General features: G+C 38.9%; 1 protein-coding gene across 1 annotated transcript; it reads right to left on the minus strand.

Annotated features, from left to right (window-relative positions):
• Positions 1-4,601: 4,601 nt before the first annotated feature.
• On the minus strand, positions 4,602-18,653 carry LOC133832958 (uncharacterized). Its single transcript, XM_062263228.1, has 4 exons — positions 18,293-18,653; positions 18,124-18,213; positions 17,957-18,049; positions 4,602-4,613 (listed from the first exon to the last, which is right to left on the minus strand). Exons 1-4 carry the CDS (start codon positions 18,548-18,550, stop codon positions 4,602-4,604), a joined length of 453 nt encoding a protein of 150 aa, XP_062119212.1. The 5' UTR covers positions 18,551-18,653.
• Between the last annotated feature and the right edge of the window lie 3,060 nt (positions 18,654-21,713).

Consider the following 21,713-nt stretch of genomic DNA (forward strand, 5'->3'; position numbering starts at 1 on the left):
AGTTTTCTAACTTGGAAATTCTAACCATTCCATAAGTTCATACTAAATATACTTCCTCATGCTCTTATTGCCCTAACTTTTTATGAGCATAAATTTTATCATTACACGAATATCTGTTTCTAACTTAAAATTTTAAAAATTCTAAGTTACTTAAGCTTTGTTAAACAAGTTAGCTTAATGGCCTTTTTAGACTTTCAAACTTACAAGTCAGCCCAAAAACAGATATATTTGCTCGTGCTCTTATTGCCTATGTTGAAGTACAAACCAGTATACCCTATGTGCCCCCCAAGTGATTGAGGGTTAATAAATCCTTGATCACTTGCTACTTGACCGAATTTGTCCGAGTAGTTACTACTCGTGAAACACATAAAATATACGAACATATTTCAGTAGTTGACCACTACAAAAATATTATTTAAACGCTGGCCATTCATATCATGATACCGACCAGTTGAACACTGTCTGGTATATATTTACACTTAGTTCTTAGAAGACCTGTTTTGTTTAAATCATTATGACAGTTGAACACTGCCAAGCAAGAATAATCAACACATATGCAAAATTTGTAGCAAGATTCGACCACGTTGCGCGTGGTCTCTTTTATTACTCGTAATAATAAGTGACAAAACGTGTCTAACAACGAGTTCCAAACAAAATAACATTGTTCAAAATAATGTGACTGGTTAGCAAATAACCAGTTCACAAACAAAAAACTTAAATAACAAGTTAAGCACTTGATACAAAGCTATTACTCTGCAAGCAGTATTTATTGATAATATTTTCTCAAGTGCTCTCCATTCCAGTAGTTCCTGATTAGCTCTCCATTCAACCAAGCAAGCTTGTAGGTGCCGGGTGGCAAGACTTGCTCAATTTGATATGGTCCTTCCCAGTTTGGTCCTAGCACACCAGCTACTGGGTCTCTTACAAACACCTTTCTGAGGACCAAATCTCCGACCTGGAACTTTCGATCTCGCACTCTGGAATTGAAGTAGCGCGCCACTTTTTGCTAATGAGTAGTAACTCTGAGGCTTGCCTCCTCTCTTCTCTCCTCGAGGAAGTCCAATGATTCTGCTAACAATTGATGGTTCTCCTCTTGGTTGTACGTGGTCCTTCTATGAGACGGTGGGTCTATCTCCACAGGTAGCATGGCCTCATACCCATATGCCAAAGAGAATGGGTTATGTCCAGTTGCTGTCCGAGCAGTAGTCCTATATGACCAAAGGACCTCTGATAACTCTTCTGCCTAAGCACCCTTAGCTTGCTCCAGGCGCTTTTTCAGAGTGTCCTTCAATGTTTTGTTTACCGCTTCAACCTGCCCATTGTCTTGAGGATGGGCTACCGAGGAGAAACTTTTGGTGATGCCATGCCGAGTGCAAAAATCGGTAAATATGTCGCTGTCAAATTGGGTGCCATTGTCAGACACTATCTTCTTAGGCAGACCATAGCGACATATTATGTTCTTAGCCTCAAAGTCCAATAATTTCTTCGATGTGATCGTGGCTAATGGGTCGGCCTCAGTCCACTTAGTAAAATAATCTACCGCGACCACTGAAAATTGCACTCCTCCTTTTCCTTTGGGCAACTTCCCGATCAGATCAATACCCCACACTGCAAAAGGCCACGGACTTTGCATTTGCTTCAAGACATTTGGGGGCGCTCTGGGCACTTTAGAAAATCTTTGGCATTTATCACACCTCCTCACGTATTCCATAGAGTCATCGTTCCTGGTAGGCCAGAAAAATCCTTGCCTCAATATTTTCTTAGATAGACTCTGTCCCCCAGCATGATCTCCACAAAACCCCTCATGAACCTCAGCTAATAAGCTCTTTGACTGGTCGGGCGTTATGCACTTGAGTAGAGGTAGGGAATACCCTCTCCTATACAACACTCCATCCACCATGGTGTATCTAGCAGCTTGCCTCATAACCTTCCTTGCTTCATTGTGACCATCTGGGAGGGTCCCTTGCTCAAGGTAAGAAATGATGGGAGTCATCCAGGTGTCGGCTATCGTGATAGGCATGGCCTCTTGTTTATCAATGCTTGGCTTCGCCAAGTATTCTACTGGTACTATATTCAGAGTTGCGGCATCTTTTGCACTAGCAAGCTTTGCTAGAGCATCTGCATTGGAATTCTGCTCCCGTGGTACTAGCTTGATGGTATACTCCTCGAACTGGGCTAGCAAATCTTTGGTTTTGTTTAAGTATGCCACCATGCGTAGGCCTCTTTCCTGGTATTCCCCCAATACTTGATAGACCACCAATTGGGAATCACTATTTATCTCTACCGACCGGGCATGTACATCTCTAGCCAGTCGCAAGCCTGCTAAGAGGGCCTCATACTCCGCCTCATTGTTAGAAGCATTAAATCCGAATCTTAGTGCACAATGAATTTGGTGCTTCTATGGTGTGACTAGTATAATCCCAGCTCTTGAATGGTGCTCATTCGACGACCCATCAACAAAAAGTTGCCAAGTAGGAATTTCTTCTTTTTGCCCAGTAACACTCTCTTGCTGGTCGGGAACATCAGCGATTCCGGTACATTCAGCGATGAAATCTGCCAAAGCTTGACCTTTAATAGCAGTCCTCGGTTGGTACTTGATTTCAAATTGGCCTAGCTCAACTGCCCATTTAAGTAGCCGACCAGACGACTCCGGCTTCTGTAAGACTTGGCGTAGAGGCTGGTCAGTAAGGACCTTAATGGGGTGTGCTTGGAAGTATGGCCGCAATTTTCGTGATGCAAGTACCAAGCAGTAAGCCAACTTCTCGATCATGGGATACCGAGACTCCGCTCCTATCAATCACTTGCTAACATAATATACCGGGTGCTGCACCTTATCCTCCTCACGTACTAAGGCAGCACTAACAGCGTGCTCCGTGACTGCTAGGTACAGAAATAGGTCTTCTCCATCAACTGGCTTGGAAAGAACAGGAGGTTGGGCCAAATGCTCCTTTATCGCCTGGAAAGCTTGTTCACACTCTACGGTCCACTCAAACTTCTTGCCTCCTTTTAGCAGGTTAAAAAATGGGACGCACTTGTCTGTTGATTTCGAAACGAACCTGCTTAGAGCTGCAATCCGCCCAGTCAAGCTTTGCACATCCTTTATTTTTGTTGGAGACTTCATCTCTATGAGAGCCTTGATCTTCTTTGGGTTTGCCTCTATTCCTCGGGAGTTAACAATAAACCCAAGGAATTTTCCAGAACCCACTCCAAATGAACACTTGAGGGGGTTTAACTTCATGTTATACTTCCTCAATATTGCAAAGCACTCCTCTAAGTCTCGCACGTGCCCCCAGCTTCCTTTGACTTCACTAGCATATCATCTACGTATACTTCCATGCTCTTGCCGATTAAGTCTCGAAACATACCATTCACCAAACACTGATAGGTAGCTCCTGCATTCTTCAATCCGAAGGGCATGACCTTATAGCAGTATAGCCCTATATCTGTTCGGAAGCTGGTATGCTCTTCATCAGGAGGATGCATGCTGATCTGGTTGTACCCCGAATACGCATCCATGAAGGACAAGGTCTCGTGACCAGAGGTTGCATCTACCAACTGGTCTATTCTCGGTAAAGGAAAGCAATCCTTCGGGCATGCTCTGTTCAAATCAGTAAAATCTACACAAGTCCTCCACTTTCCATTGGGTTTGGGCACCAACACTGGGTTTGAAACCCAAGCTGGGTAGTATGCCTCTCTGATAAACCCATTCTCCTTCCATCACTCTACCTCCTCCTTAAGAGCCTTTGCTCGATCCTTGTCAAGTAATCTCCTCTTCTGCTGCACTGCTGGATATCTTTCATCCACGTTGAGCACGTGGCTGATCACTGTTGGTGAGATACCCACCACATCCTTGTGAGACCAGGCGAAGACATCTTGATTCCTTTGCAAGAATTCTATCAGCTGTGCTCTCACCTCAGCTTTCAACTTCTTTCCAATTTTGACCCCTCTCGTCGGGTCATTCTCATCTATAGGGACCTCCTCTAACTCCTCGGACGGTCCCACATCACTCTCATAATCCCCAAAGCGAGGATCAAAATCTCTTCCCTCGCTTTGGGCAACGCCCTATTTGGTGACTTCATCACCGGATGGGGTCTTCTGCTCTTTTAAACTAGGAGTGCTCTCCTGGCTACACTCCTCTAACATATTTTCATCGTTCACTACTACAAGACTCTGGTCTACATCCATCTCATCCACCTCCTCTCTCTCAACACATACAATCATGTTGTTCTCCTTGGCACCTTTCTTGGCCTTAGCTACCGAGGCATTATAGCACTCCCTAGCCTCCCTTTGGTCTCCTTGGACACAGCCTATGCCAGCGCTGGTCGGGAACTTCATGGATAGGTGCCAAATTGAAACTACCGCATGGAAGTTGGTGAGTAGTGGTCGACCAATAACCACATTATAGGCGGACAGGCAGTCAACAATCAAAAACTCAGTCATTACAGTTTCATACTTGGGGGCTTCCCCCGTCATGACTGGTAACTTGATTGTCCCAGCTGGTGACAGTCCTTCTCCAGTAAACCCCTAAATGACGTGAAAGCACGACTTCAAGTCATTGATAGATAGCTTCATTTTCTCAAAGGAGGACTTATAAATAATGTTTACAGAGCTTCCTGTATCAACAAGACATCTTTTTTACCTTCATATTAGCAATTTGGATTGTCACAACAAGAGGGTCATTGTGAGGATACCTCACATGTTTAGCATCTTCTTCGGTGAAAGTGAGGGATTCACTTTCATATCTTGGGTTCTTTGGTGGTCGCTCCTCCACCGTCATAACTTCCGAGGTGGATGCTGCACTCAACTCATGACGAAGGGTGCGAGCATACCTCTCCCTCGCCCTGTTGCTATCTCCAGCAAGATGTGGTCCTCCACATATAGTATCCAATGTGAAGTCCACAGGTTCAGGTTGCAAAGGTGGGGACCATTGCCGCTTGAACCCAGGATTATTGTTGCTCCCCTCTCCTTGGGTCTTCTCCGCTCGGTACTTTTTTAGCTTCCCCGACCGGAGGAAAAACTCTATCTCATCTTTAAGGTGATTACACTCATTCGTGTCGTGACCATAGTCTCCATGGAAACGACAGAACTTGTTCATATCCTTCTTACTCATCTCCTTCTTGATTGGTGGGGGTTTCCGGTAAGGGACCTCCTGATGACTGGCTAAATATATCTCCGCCCGGGTCGCCGAAAGAGTGGTGTAGTTGGTGAATCGAGGCTCATACTTCGTTGGCTTTTCGTTTGATCCCGACTTAGCCTTTTTCTCATTGCGGCGGTCAGATCCGTTATTCCCACGTTTCTTACTACCACCTTGATCATTTCCTCCATCCTTGGGGGTATCACCTGATCCACTTGGTTTGTTCAACCCATTCTCTCCTTTCTCAATAGCATCATCCAACTTCATGTACTTATCTGCCTGGTCTAAAAACTGTTGTAAAGTTGAAATTGGATGGCGGTGGATGCTGTCCCATAAAGGACTTCGATAAATAATACCGGAAGAGATTGCCACCATTTTCCCTTCATCTCCAACCGCGGTAGCTCGGTTAGCTTCTCTCATGAACCTTTGAATGTAGTTCTTGAGAGACTCATCTTTAGCCTGCCTAATATCCACTAAGTGGTTGGCATAAACAGGAGGGTTTCAGGCAGTACTAAACTGCCTGCAAAACTCCTTCCGAAAACTCTCCCAAGAGGTGATAGAGTCTGGTTTGAACTTCCAATACCACTCCTGGGCGGAGTCTAACAATGTGGTGGGGAAGACTCTACAGCGGTAGTCATCACTCACCCCGAGCAGCTCCATCTGATCTTCAAACTTCCCAACGTGCCTTACCGGGTCTGCCTTTTCTGTATAAACTGGCAGTACCGGTGCTTTGTACTTCTTTGGTGGTTGAGCTGCTCTAATTCTAGCACAAAAAGGGCTACCAATTTTGTGGTCTACCGGATCAATAACTGGTTGTTTTGACAAACTCTGGACTGCCGTCGTCAAAGCATCAAGTTGGGCTTAGATGCCTAGGGCCACTGCTGGGGTCTCACTCTCGGGACCGCCTGGTCGGGCACTCCTATCCGGCACACCACCACCGAGTATTTCTACTCGACTGGTAGGACGGATTGGCTCTTGCCCTTCAATCGGGACGGTCCTCCTCCTATCATCAATGACGTCCCTCAAGTCCTTCTGAGCAGTGTTCTTTCTCAACCGGTCGAACACCGTACTTCGAGTCTTCTCGGAAGGTCTGCTAGGTGGAGCGTGCTCCTTGCTATTACGCTGGTTGGGATGCCGTGGTGGCTTTCCTGTTTGAGCTAGTTGATCCTCTCCTCCTCGTTGGTTATTATTCTTCTCCTTCGACTGGTTGGTGTAGTGACTATCAGCTTCATCACGCCCATGCCCATCTTTGAAGTGGGAAGTCTCTTTGCCACGACGAGCTCTATTGTGCTCCTGCTCAGAAGGTGTTTTCTTACTGCCTGACCTATGACTCCCTGACCTGGAAGTCTCTGATCGGTGGCTCCTTGAGGGGGTCTTAGAGTTCCCCCTTTGGGTTGAGGCAGTGCGCGATCGGGCTCCCTCCTCCTCATGACCAAGTGGGTTACCACCACCCCTGCCTGATCTATCAGTTTTCTTACGACCAGCCTCTGTGGTCCTTGCCTCTGGGGTGGGTGCCACCCTAGGTGCAGCTTGAGCATTGGCTCGGGTCAATTGCCTAGCTGCCTCCAGAGAAAGTGCAGCTTCGCGATGTCGCCTGTCGGCCTCCTCCTGCCGTCGACGGATCTCCTCGCTCCTAGCGTCCATCTCACGTTTCTGCCTGGCCATTTCCTCAGCAAACGCCTCCTGCCTAGCATTGAACTGAGCCAGCTCCTCCTGGAATGCGCTCATGGTCTCCTGGAGCTCTTCAACTTCTGGAGCTACATCCTTGAGCACGACTCTAGGCTCAGTCTCACAATCTTGAACGCTGGGACCCTCTGATCTAGCATGCTCCTTAGAGGTGCTTGCCCTCTTGGAGGCCGCATTAGTATTCTTAGGCGCCATATAGCTTCAGGGACTGTCTGTCCTTCTCTTCAGGCTCTCAATGAAAGCACCAAAATGTTGATTGTGATTTTAGCCAACGATGTGAGAACGTCAATAACGACAAGCCTTCAAGAGAATGTAAACGACAACAGACAGTTCAATCAATGAAAGTAAATAACACAAGAGATTTTATAGTGGTTCAGCCCCGATCAGTCGGTAATAGCCTAATCCACTTAGAGATTTTATTACTCTATTCACACTCAAGATCAGACGAACCCGTGTCAACTGAGTTTCTTAAGTGTAAATATTCAAGAATACAAAAAGGGGTTCTCTCAAGAAAAACACACTTTCTCTCTCTAGAACTCAGACTAATTCTCAAATTGTCAAAAGTCCTTTTACGATCCCATCAACCCTCCATTTATAGGCTTGGGATCCTCAACAGATATTCCCTTCAGATAGAGATATTTTATTATTCACATTATATTTAAATTACAAGAAATATTTAAAATACAACAGATTCCTCAATTTGAGTGAGGAATGAGAGATTCCCGCGGTGCCCAGACCGATTCTTACTGAAGTAGTTTCCGGGAATTTGACGTAGTCTAGTTTGTTTGTTGATGATTATAGTCTTCTGACCAAGGTCCGAGCCACATGCATTGGCTCTCCTCGGACATGGTCCGAGCCAACCTCTTTGAGCATTCCTCGGACTAAGGTCCGAGCCAAGACATTTGGCTCCTCGGACTAGGGTCCGATCGGACCTATTTACACTTTAGTACCAACATGATGAGTGACTTTCATATACTTGGATTTTAAGTGTCGTATTTCTACAATGTTGATCAACGCGCGTCTTTTATTAACTCAAATGAGTCACACAAAAAAGTTAATTTTTTGTAGTAATGCTTTTTTTTATTTATTTAGTTCTATATATTTGTTTATTATGTTGTAAATCCCCTTACAATCCCAAGTTTAGAACATGAAAGCCCATGAGAACCTTCAAAAGAACAATCACTCAAGGACAAAGAAAACAAGAATACAACAATATATTGGTTCGGTTTAAGACATGTCTTAAGTCCAAAGAGAGCTCTCCGTGAGAACCTTCCATTAGCAAAGATGATCACAACAAGTTACACACATAGCCATGACGATTTATCCCTGGCAACTCTCACCTTACAAAGCTCTCTATGTACACAATAATGATAAAATTGTTAGAAAAAAGTATGTTGCCTCAAAAGAAATGGTGAAAACCTTTACAACTCTAAGCAAAATTAAACAAATAAACAAGGATTGATTAAATAATGTTAAAACTCTATGACTGAAAATTACAAATAGAATAAGAAGAAGTAGAAGAAGAGAATAGAAAAAATTATAACTCTAAACAAAAGATACAAATAAAATAATCGTGTTTTAACCAAAAGAAATAAAAAGATTACAACTCTAAATAAGAAATACAAGTAAATAATAAAAAAAGAATAAGGAGTTTTGGGAGTTACATGATCTGTTGTAACTATTCAAAGTTGAATTGGAAAATTGGCTTTGGCTGTCAGCCTCACTGGCCGCGACCGTGAGCTTTTGTTCCACAGGCTGCGGCCAGGAACACCAATGGTCGCGGCCACAACCTCTTTTCAGCACAAATTTTGTGAAATTTTCCAAACAGTGCCAAACTACTCCCAATTGATTTTGTAACCCACAAACATATTATTGGGGTTAAAACCAAGTCTCCAACAACCATTTCACTTATGGCTCTGTGAAATTCAAATCAATATTGTATAACAACAAATTTACACAATAATGAGCAATATTTGAGAGTTACAAATTTGTAACTCTCAAATATGTTATACATTTGCATTAACTAAATGTTGTAATTTTCATTTGCATGTTACAACATATGACACTCTGTCACATTTATTTAATCTAAAACATTATATTATAAATAATATAACAAAAATATCCTCTGCACAAAATATTGACATAATAATTCTTTGAATTGTTGACACAGCCTCTCTCTAGAAAAAAAAAACAACTAAAATTCACGTTGATATACAATCTCACCTTCTAGAAAACTCATATGAACAATGAACACTTCCCTTCTTCAACCTTTCTCTCTTGCTCTCAAACAATGAAGATTCTCTCATTTTTCACACAAAAACATGTTGATACAATGTAGCTCTCTTACTCTTGTTCTCCCTCTTTTATTTTGTTGCAACCCAAATTTCATGTTGGATTAATGTTTTGCTCACAGAGAAATAATACATCTTCTAATGGAGATTTCTCAAATGATTAAAGATGGACCACCATTTCTGCATGCACCTCGATCAAGAGTCCTAACGCGCGCAAAACATAAGTCGACTTATCCATTTAGCTCACCAAATTAACGTAGTATGTGTTGTGTTATCAGCTTGGGTCACCAAGTTGGAAGATACACATTTTTCCAGAAGCCACATTAATTATGTGCCATAAATAAGGGGATAAATCCTATATTGGGTGAAATATTTGAGGATTGACCAGATATTTTGTATTTAATGATAATATTTTAAATTGGGTAACTTCCCATATTGTGGGAAACTAATAATGGTTGTATTTGGTAAAATTTTTGTTTTTGAATTTTTTAAACATAAAAATAGAAATATTATTTTTATTTTTGTTTCTTTATTTTTAAAAAATAGAAATATGTTTGGTAACTATTTTTGTTTTTTGTATTTAAAAACAAAAATAATAAATGTGTTCGATAACTTTTATTTTTATTTTTTGTTTAACAATATAAAATGAGATGTTGATTTGAAAAAGAAAAGAAAAACGAAAAGTCGAAAACTGTTTAAAAAAATGTTGAAAGTGAAAAGAATTTATTTTCAAAATTTAATGAATTTTAATTAATTTTTTTAAAAATAATAAATAAAAATAAAGTTACCAAACACTATTTTATGTTTAATTTTTAAATTTTTAATTAATTAAATAAAAAGCTATTTTTTTTTTAGTGTTATTAAACAACCTCAATGTTGTTCCCACTATAAATAGGTGAAGTTTTGATCAGTGCAACTTCATGCTGAATACCCTATACCAAAACCTTGGGAAAAAATCTCATATTTTAAAACTCAAAGAAATCCAATAACCGTGCTTCACGAACTAGGTGAATTTTAAATAACAAACCATGTGAAACCGCGTGTGTAATTCCTATTTTCTTTGTGTTCATCTCCTTTTTCAACCTAATTATATCCTAAATATAGTTGACGAAATTTTGAAATTTTGTGTCAATAGATTTGAATAAATGACACATAATGACTAACTTCTCTAGAGAAATATATATATATATATATATGTATATATATAGTTACATCAATTTATGTTCATTGATGGTTACATTTTTTTTCATTTGTTGGATCATTATTGAATGATTGTGATCAACTAGAAAAGTAATAGTATTTATTCAAAATATCTTATTTTCTTAAAAAGAATGTTAATTAAATTTTTTCTTATATAAAAAGAATAAATATTATTATAATCATTAAATTATTTCTAAAAATTAAATATTTTTAACTCAAATATCAATTAGTTTTTTTTCAATTACGATTCATATTTGTTTCTTTTATACTTGAGTTCTTTAACATTACAATTTTAAAATATAAATCCTTAACAAATTATTTACATGTAATTATTTATTTAAATTTTAAAATCATAAATACAATAATTAATAATATATGCAAAACTATTTTTTTTTTAAGTAAAATAGTATCATTGTATATGGATTAAATTGTCAGACAATAATTGAATATAGCACCATTAACAATTAATAGAGACTAATGAGTTTGTTTTGTGAAATAATATATCCAAAAATTGCTACAAACGATAAGAAAGATTTGAATTCTTAATAAAAGAAAATTATAGAGCATAGGAACATAATTTTTTTTTTTAAAATTGTTTAATATTTAAATTAGAACTAAAGTGTTAAAAATAAAATAATTTAGAGATTTTACTCATAAAAACATCAATAAAATAATTGTATATTTTGGATGTTATAATCACATATAATGATTGTAAATAAATAACTAATTTAATTTTATATTTAGAAATTCATTTTTAATTCTAAAATTAAAATTTAAAAATAAAAATTTATATATTAATGATCTATTAAAATCTTCTATAAAATGTCACTAAAAATGTAATCACCACGTAACCATTAAAAACTCATATATATTTATATATAGACAACTAACTTAACCTCTGTCGACCCCAGCCAAGTGTGTGTGAGTGAGAGGGAGGGTGCCCCCGCCGTTCTTTTGTGTGCCGAAGCTCCTCACCGTGAGTGAGAAGAACGAGAGAGAGGATGGAGAACGAGAGGGAGAGAGTGAGAATTGGAGGGAAAGAGGTGGTAGTATGAGATAAAGATGGACGAGAGAGAGTGTAAAATTTGAGTGATTAGGTGGACGTCCGTTGACTAACGCGAATAGTATTTTTTGTGTAGTGAGTTTATCATTATTGTTAATTTTTTTTTAATAGTTTTGATTTATTTTTAGTAGCAATTAACAAGAATTTATCATATTAGCTTGATTATATAGCAATTATAATAATATGCTATTAAATTATTAAAGTTGTCCTCATTTTTTAATTAATTAAATTATTATATTTTTCTTTCATTATTGTTGACTGTGTTTTTAGCCAACGACGTGAGAACGTCAATAACGACAAGCCTTCAAGAGAATGTAAACGACAACAGACAGTTCAATCAATGAAAGTAAATAACACAAGAGATTTTATAGTGGTTCAGCCCCGATCAGTCGGTAATAGCCTAATCCACTTAGAGATTTTATTACTCTATTCACACTCAAGATCAGACGAACCCGTGTCAACTGAGTTTCTTAAGTGTAAATATTCAAGAATACAAAAAGGAGTTTTCTCAAGAAAAACACACTTTCTCTCTCTAGAACTCAGACTAATTCTCAAATTGTCAAAAGTCCTTTTACGATCCCATCAACCCTCCATTTATAGGCTTGGGATCATCAACTGATATTCCCTCCAGATAGAGATATTTTATTATTCACATTATATTTAAATTACAAGAAATATTTAAAATACAACAGATTCCTCAATTTGAGTGAGGAATGAGAGATTCCCGCGGTGCCCAGACCGATTCTTACTGAAGTAGTTTCCGGGAATTTGGCGTAGTCTAGTTTGTTTGTTGATGATTATCGTCTTCTGACCAAGGTCCGAGCCACATGCATTGGCTCTCCTCAGACATGGTCCGAGCCAACCTCTTTGAGCATTCCTCGGACTAAGGTCCGAGCCAAGACATTTGGCTCCTCGGACTAGGGTCAGATCGGACCTATTTTTGCCTTCTCCTCGGACTAGGGTCCGAGCCAAACATCTTGGAAGCTCACCCCGGACATGTCCGAGCCAAACATTTTAGAAGACTCTCCTCGGATAGGTCCGAGCCAAGCACTTGGTTCCTCCAACTAAGGTCCGATCGGACCTTTTGTGGCCTCTCCTTGGCCAAAGTCTAAGTCCATCTCTTGGCATGCATGGGACCTCTCCTCGGACTAGGTCCGAGCCAAACACATAGGAAGCCCACCTCGGACATGGTCCGAGCCAATCACCTAAGAGGTTCTCCTCAGACATGGTCCGAGCCAAGCATCTAGGGGCTCTTCAAACTAAGGTCCGATCGGACCTGCTGCGTCTTTCCCTCGAGCCAAAGTCCAAACCCATCTTTTAAGCTCCTTGGACTTGGGTTTGAACCAAACACTTGGGCTCCTCGGACTAGGGTCCGAGCCAAGCACACCTTAGCCCAAGTATTATCCTCGGGTGTATTTGACTTGACTATGGCATCTCTCAAGCAGTCCAAATTCTTCACTGATGCATTGGGCTACTACTAAGCCAGATCACCCAACTAATCCATGCCACGTGCCAATTTTACTGCCACATCATCCTTTTCACATTTTGGGATAACAATTATTATGCTAGAAAAATAAAATATTTGAGTTACGTGGTGGACTATGTAAGAAAGAAAATGGAAAAAAATATTGGCTAAATAAGACAGAAGAAGAAAAAACAAAATAAATTCATGGTTTGGTTGATCTCGAGTTGTGTATATTTAAAAATTGTTATTGTATATTTCTAAATATTTAATATCATTGTCTTTTTTTTTTGCATTAAAAGTATATTTGTAAGATTATAAAGTTAATATATAAAAATATAGGGAAAAAATGATTCTAATGATAGGTGGTGGCTTTGTACTTTAGATGAGTTTGAGTCTATGTAGCTGGATTATAATACATATTGGGTGATTGAGGATTTATCTATTAATTTAAGGTGAGAAAAATAATATAGGAAAAAAATTCTAACGATAGGAGGTGCATTTAAAAATATCATAAATTGAATAAAGGATTTTTTTTTCATGTAGTGCAAATTAGTTATAATAATAATTGTCATAGTTGAGGGTTCCACAAATATAAATAGTGTAGATGAGTTATTATGTAGTATGAATTGTTGGCTCTTGGGGATTTTTGTTAGAATATTTGATGTGGGTTAACATAAACTATAGTTTAGTAACTCAACGATATAATTTGATTAATATATTTAACTATAAATTATAGTGGAAAAAAAGCTAGTAAACTATCTAACTGTTAATATATCTTGCTCTACAAAAAAAGATACCTATAGCGACACATATGTCGTAGCGACAGATACCTTAAACCTACAAAATATTGAGATTTTTTATATCTTTTTAATTATTGAAAGATCTATAATGACGACATGTTGTCGCAATAAACCTAAAATGGGTACCTTGGCTAGCAAGCGGTTTTACCCTCCAAAATATCTAGGCATATAGTGATGACAATGTTGTCACTATAGACATCAAAAATTTGGGTAGCAAAACACTTCAGGAAAGTATTTTTGCACCAAAAAATACGGGTGCGAAAATACCCTATAGCAACGACCTAATCAAATGAGTTTGGACACGTAACAAGAAATAAGGTTATACTTGTTGCTCAAGGATATAACTAAGTTAAAGGGACAAATTTTGTAGAAACATTTGCACAGGTAGCCAGACTCAAGTCCATTCCTATATTGCTTGCTATTTTCAGTTTAAATTTAAACTTCACCATACACTACAACAAAAATGAGTTTTAGGGGCAACGCATGTCGCCCCTAATAACCCGAAAAGTCACGCCTGATTAGTCGCCCGTGGAAAAATGTCCCTGAAGGGTACATTAGGGGCGACTCGAGGGTCGCCCCTGATATTCAAATATCAGAAGCGACACAGTCGCCCCTAAAACTTGAAATGTCGCCTAAAAATTTTGAAAATTTTGAATTATTTTTGTCGATATGTCGCCCCTGATACTCCATTAGTCGCCCCTAATACTATACTATGTCGCCCCAAATGGTTGCACGTGGCATATTATCAGGGGCAACACAGTCGCCCCTAAAACTTGAAATGTCGCCTCAAAAATTTAAAAATTTTGAATTATTTTTGTCGATATGTCGCCCCAAATGGTTGCACGTGGCATATTATCAGGGGCGACAGTGTCGCCCCTAATACTATTTTATTTATATAAAAAAAATTAATTAAATACAATTTTAATTAATTATTTATCGAAATTATTATTTAAAATTTAAATAATTGAAAACAAATATATTAAAAATAAAAATATTATATTAAATATTCAAATTAGTTTATTAAAATAACAATTGTACATATTCATAATACATTAACTGTAACGCTCCAACTCCAGGGACCGTTACGGTGTGCCTTGTAAACAGTGCTAAACTCGATAATCGAGTCACTTGGCCAAAATCGTGAACTAAGTATGATTAGCGGTTTAGGGATTAAAAACTTTGATAAGGATATAACGTTTCACTAGAACGTTTACTATATATACATTGGGATCCCGAAAATATAATTTCAGAGTTTATTACAGAAAATATTTACAATAGGTCGTTCTAAGCGGCAAAACAGGGTTCAACCCTAGTTCCACTTTAAACCTCGGCTGTGGCGGACGAGCAGCTGCATATGTACACGTCATCACCTAAGCTCTCCAACTCAAGGATGGTCTAGCTTCCTCTTGCCTTTACCTGCACCCCATAGCACCCGTGAGCCGAAGCCCAGCAAGAAAACATAACACTTTACATAAACATTATCAAATGATTATCATTATAATCACACTGAGGGTAAAACTTTCAAACCAATGAGTGAACATCACATGATTCAAGAGGGAGAGTGGCTGCTAGGTAAGCCACTAGCCTCCAAGTGCTTATTTCATTCATCGACCCTCGAGGTCGGTCTGGCATTAATGCTCTTTGAGTCATTCAATGCTAATGGTCGATTAGATCTAATCTCCGTTGGCTTGCGTGAACCACGCTAAGACCGTTCTGACTAATAAGTCAGCGCTATGTGACCAGTGTCCAGTATCACGGCCGAACTTGACTAATAAGTCACAGCTTCACAGCTGATTCTAACACCTTTGCCAATTCTGACTGACGAGTCAGTGCAACGTGACCAGTGCCCAGTACCACTGCCGAACCTAACTAATGAGTCACAGCTTCACAGTTGATACTAGCACCTTTGCCAAATCTGACTAATTAGTCAGTACCATGCACAAGTAAGCAATGCTATCAATATGTATCATATGCCAGTTATCCAAGAATAGGGCATTCATCATGCTTACTAAACAGTTGCTAGCATAATCATGATCATGCACAAACTCAGAGACTCAAGCTCTGACCAATCTCATATTCATCATTCATGGCATGCCCTAATCATATATTTCTCGTGCATCACATGCATCACACTTAATCATCCAGCATGCCTCAATAATAATCATAAGCAAATGGGCAAGATTGCCAGGCATTCATTATGCTATCAATGTTTACATTTAAACATCCAACATGCATCAATCATAGCCATGCATGTCACATATGGGGTGCAGTTTTCTTACCTTGGGTTCGAGCGAGAATTAATAAAAGAAACGACCTTTGAGAACGATCAGGTTTTAGTCCTTTAGCGGTCACCTAGTCATAACCAAACATAAGGTAACATCAATAAAAATGATCAACTTAAGTTCCCAAATCAATATCTAGCTTCCGGAACATCAATCCCCACTTAACCGGGTACTAGGTACAACCCCGAGGCTTAAGGCTTGAATCCCCAAGCTAAAAACCCCATTCTGGCAAAAATGACCTTAAGGGCCGCGACCCTCCTTGGCCATGCCGCGACTCGTCCCTCAAACAGAGGCGCCCAAACCCAGCTTACTCCAAGGGTCGCAGATCTCCCTGACCATGCCGCGGCGCAACCTCCAGTTCAGCCAAAATGACAACTCGCACACCAGATTTCTCCCCTACGTTTTCCCTTAGAACCAGCCCCTCAAACCTTTCTCAAATCACAACCTAACACCCAATTCAACCACCAAACATCCTCTACAACTCACCCTCATCAAAACCCAAAGTAAACATCACCCAAACCTCCATTAATTCAAACTTTCTACAAGTGATTCACAAGTCAAAAGCTAAAACTCAAAACAGAGTATGAACCAGAAATTAATGGTAGAAACTTACCTCAAACATGATTTGAATCCTTCCCAATGGCTGAACTCAAGCTAAACCTCCCCAAGCTTGACTCCCTAGCTTGCTTCCTCAAGATAGGCTCTCAAAACTTAAAGAAGAGGGTGAAGGAGGACTTGTACGGGAAGGAAGGGAGAAAGAGAGGATAAGCTCTGTTTTAATATCAATCCACAGCCTTCCAAAATTCCTAAGGCTGATATAAATCCTTAAGGTCAAAAGACCATAATGCCCCTAGGCCAATTTAAAAGCTTCTAAACACTCCCAAGGGTAAATCTGTCATTTCCAACCTATCTCGTTAATTATAATTAACGCTCTCCAATTCCTGCTATTCTCAATATTCCCAAATACCAATAAATCATATCCCATTACCCTTTAATTCCTGGTAATGCTCTAATCATTAAATTCACCCCGAGACTCACCCCGAGCCTTGAACTTAAACCCGTTATGACTAGACCGAACACCTACATCTCATGATCGTCTCATGTCAAAAAGCTTGAACCAATCCACCTTATAATGTGGCTATAATTATAATTCACCCATATGCATAAAATTACACAATCACGCCCCCAACGGCCAAATTACCAAAATGCCCTTGCATTTAAAATATAAGCCCATATGCATGCATTCACCATCATATAATAATATAATTCACATAAACATGCATATAATCATTAAATATCATTAAAAATCAATTATGGCCCTCCCGACCTCCTAATCAAGGTCCTAAACCTTATTAGGAATTTTGGGGCATTACATTAACATAGCAAATATTCATATTGTTCATAAAATTTAACAATAATTAATAATAAAATAAACCTAGTCTCCTAAATCAGCTGCATCGTCCTCCTCCCTATTGTCTTCTTGTTGTGGTTGTTGCGGTGGCTGTGGTTGTGATTGCTGCGGTGGCGGCATCGGCCAAGGATATTGGGGAGGTAATGTGGACGATCCAGCTCCATACATGTAGGGATACGATGGCTGGGAGGACGGTGGAATCAGACACGGATAAGGTGTTGCTCCGTACATATATGGAGGTACCATATGTTGAGACGGCGCTACCCCGTACATAGAAGGATGAGTTGGAGCTGGAGGTTGAGAAGACGAAGCCCTAGAAATATTATCACTATCAGGCACAGGCGGCATCTGAACGTTTGGTGGACGAAATGAAGGTACAAAATATTGAGTTAAGAAATTAACTTGATCAGTCAATTTCTGTAGATTATTCTCCAATTTTTATATATATTCTCTTGAATGATGAGGAGGAACTTGAGACTCATTGAAGTGAGAGTGTTGGGTAGATGATGACCCCGACCTCGACCTCGACCCCGACCCCGACCCCGACCCCGACCCCGACCCCTTCAATTTGCGGCCCACTCCTCGCACATGTCCACGCCTTTGGCCTAATACTTTTTGTAACACCTCCCCCTGATCAACTGATAACGAACTATCATTATTAGAAGCATCAGTGGATGTTTGCTGAGTTTGTAACTCAAAATCAGCCTTCAGTTTTTCCTGTTTTCAAAAAATGTTAGACACTAACATTAAATATAACTCTATTAATATTAAAAAATATAATTCAAACTTACATAATCTTGGCGAGCATCATCGTTCACGAAATCATTTGTTGCTTTCTTCCAATGATAATCCTTCCATGACTCAATGAGGTCCGGGTTCGTCTAAAAAATATAACCCAAATGTTAGAGAACGTATAATTTAAAAGAACATAATTTTGATAATATTTTATCTTTTACTTACTTTTTCAAAACGAACGGCTGCCAGCGATTTTGTACCCTGCGTTGTAGAATACTTTTGTTTCTTCCGATTTTCCTTATTCTTTACGGAGCGCGCAATAAATTGTGGACTTGTAAATAACTGACAGATCTGCTTCCACTCCTCCTTGTTAACATCATTGGTTGGGTTGTTTAGAACCTTATCCCAATCCTCCGGTCCATTGTAGTGTTTCTCAAAGTGTTCGTGTCTTAGTGTTTTCCTATTACGGTATCGGTCTTTCATCTCTCGATCGATACCATCTAAACACTTTAAGAAATCCTCGCGGCCCGCTATTTGATAATAGTACTAAATTGAAAATTAAACATATTAATAATATATGTACTATATTAAAGAAAAAATTTTAAAAAATATATTTAATACTATTTTTACCTGAATTATGCTAAGGACCTGATCCTTGTATTGTTTAGGCACTAATTCCCATGGACCATAATGTCCGGGAACTTTTGTTTTAATTTGGGTTCCCACAAGGCGGACAAAAGCAGCGTGCTCGCCCCCAACAACCTTGTACGGTCGTGGGAAAAATGTTACTTCCAGTGGTTTTCCATTTTTACGCCGCCTCTCCTTTAGATCTTTTCCAATAGCTGCGCCACGACCCTTTTTCTTAGTTGGGATTCCTGTATTTTTTTTTTTATTAATAATACATAGAATATTAGTATATACATGATAAACATATGTGAGTAAAAAAAATAACAAAAAAATTACTTGAGTCGCATGTGGTCGGGATCCTAGTAGGATCCGGTGGAGGATCACCGCCAGCGTCTCCACCGTGAGCTCTAGCCACAGCTGCTGACATCTACTAACACGACAGTAATTTAACCTATCTATTTTAATATTTAATTATTATTTATAATTAATTTATTGAGTATTATTTCAATTGATTAGGTAATTTGAAACATGCTATTTGGAAACGAACTTTTTATTTCTCAATATGTATAATACATTGAACACTAGATACAAAACTAAGTAGAATAGTCACTATCCTCACTAATTACATCAACATCTATCGGGCACACATCATCAGTATTATCATCACTAAGGTCGACAATTAATTCATCCTCATCTTTTGCTTCTTCTACACTGTCTGCCATATCATCTTCATTGTCATTAATAAATCCATCATCTTCTTGAACAACTAAAGAAGGTCGATGGGCCGTGTTGACTTGGGTCGCTGGTACATCAGATTGCTGAACAACCAACTCTCCGAGATCCACAGTCAAAACAAAATTCGATGAGTTGGTGTCATGTACAACATCAACATCAGCAATCATATCTGAAGCATCTGGAAAGTCCCAAACTTGCCGATGATTCACTTCTTGGAAAACTTTCCAATCTCGTCCTCTAACGAGATCATCGATGTAGAATACTTGTTTTGCTTGACTAGCTAGTATGAACGGTTCATCTTTATACCATTCACCGCTAACATTGATACTAGTAATATTATTTACAGTGAGGTTTTCTTTTTCTTTCGGATCTGTATTGAACCATTTACATCGAAATAATACCACCGAATAAGAACCAGTAAAAGGCAGCTGGAGTATTTCTTCAAGTTGCCCGTAATAGTTAAAACCTTCTGTTCCAGCAACACACACTCCACTATTTTGTGTAATTCGATTCTGATCTCGATTGTATGAAGCAAATCGAACTCTGTTCACTATACATGCTTGGTAGGAGTAAGCCAATAGATCTGACCCAGATGCTAAAGCTAGTAATTCATCAGCATGCTCTAATGACCCAAGCTGGTGCAAGTCATATATCTAATAATAAAGAAATATATTAGAATGAGAATGTAATTTGTAGTATGCAATTTTCTAAGTACAAGTTACCTTCTTATGAAACCATGAACGAAACTCTTTCTTATGTATCAATTTATGATTGGCAGCCATATCTCTTTGTTGCACCTCAGTTAGGTGTTCCCTGTTAATTAATTAACAATGTCAATATTGTTAATTAAAGAGTAGATTGAACAAAGAATAAAATGAATATTAATTATGTACTTACTCTAAATACACTTCAGTTTCTGGAGAATTATCCAATATGAACCACTCAACTTTATTCCGAGTATTTTCATCGAGGGGCACGGGAATTCCCTTACTAAGAGGACGACATTGAGATTCAAACACTGTGAGGTGTCGATTCACATACGGGGCATCTTCGTTATGATTAGGCTGATTAAATTTTGTTTCCACACCTTTGAAATACATTGAACAAAATTTCATAGCCTCATTGCAACATATCCTTCTGCTATAGATCCTTCAGGACAAGCTTTATTCCTGACATAGTTTTTTAATTTTTTCATGTATCTTTCAAAAGGATACATCCACCTCATAAATACAGGTCCTCCCAATATTGCTTCATCAGGCAAGTGCAAAACAAGATGGATCATTATGTCAAAGAATGCTGGAGGGAAAATCAACTCCATCTTGCATAAAATAACAATCAAGTCATCCTTAGCTTTCTCCATATCAGAAACGTTCAGTGTCCTAGAGCACAATTGTTTGAAGAAATTACACTATTAAGTGATGGTAGTGGATATAGATTCTGGTAAAAACTTGCGAACACCTACTGCAAGTAATCGTTGCATTATCACATGACAATCATGGGACTTCAACCCAACAATGTTTGAGTCATTGTCTGTGACTTTTTTCTTTAGATTAGAACAAAAACCATCGGGCAACTTCACTCCTTTCAAAAATTGACAAAAATCTCGCTTGTGTTCAAAAGTGAACACGTATGGAGCATGCAGTTTCATTAACCTTTTATTGGCATCCTCGTAAATCCACAACGATTTCCTAACCCCCATATTCTTTAAATCATGTCTTGCGTTAGTGGTGTCCTTAGATTTATCATTATCTAACAAAGTCTCAAGGATACTGTCGCACACATTCTTCTCAACATGCATCACATCTAGGTTGTGTTTTAACTGATTTGAACTCCAGTAATCAAGTTCATAGAAAATACTTTTTTTCCTCCAATTACTTTCCCCTGCACCTCGCTTGCGCTTCACCCCCCCAAATCTGTCATGTTTACCAGACACTTGAAGCGGTAAAGCATTGACTTGATCTAAAACTTGTTGACAAGTAAACTGTTGTGGAGGATTTCTTTTCTCAACTTTGCCATCAAATTCCTTGTCCTTTCTATACTTATGATTAGTCCTCAAGAATCGCCTATGACCGACATACGATGTCTTACCAATCACTCGAATGGAAGTGGTGTCTTCATTGCACGTTGGACATGCTTTATACCCTTGCCTTCTCCAACCAGACTAGCTACTACGAGCAGGGAAATCGTTAATTGTCCACAGAAGGGCTGCACGCATCTTGAACAATTCATTCCTTGTGCCATCTCTTGTGTCGACTCCGTTAATCCACAATTGTTTTAACTCATC

This window comes from Humulus lupulus, chromosome 4, assembly GCF_963169125.1.
Source record: "Humulus lupulus chromosome 4, drHumLupu1.1, whole genome shotgun sequence".
NCBI lineage: Eukaryota > Viridiplantae > Streptophyta > Magnoliopsida > Rosales > Cannabaceae > Humulus > Humulus lupulus.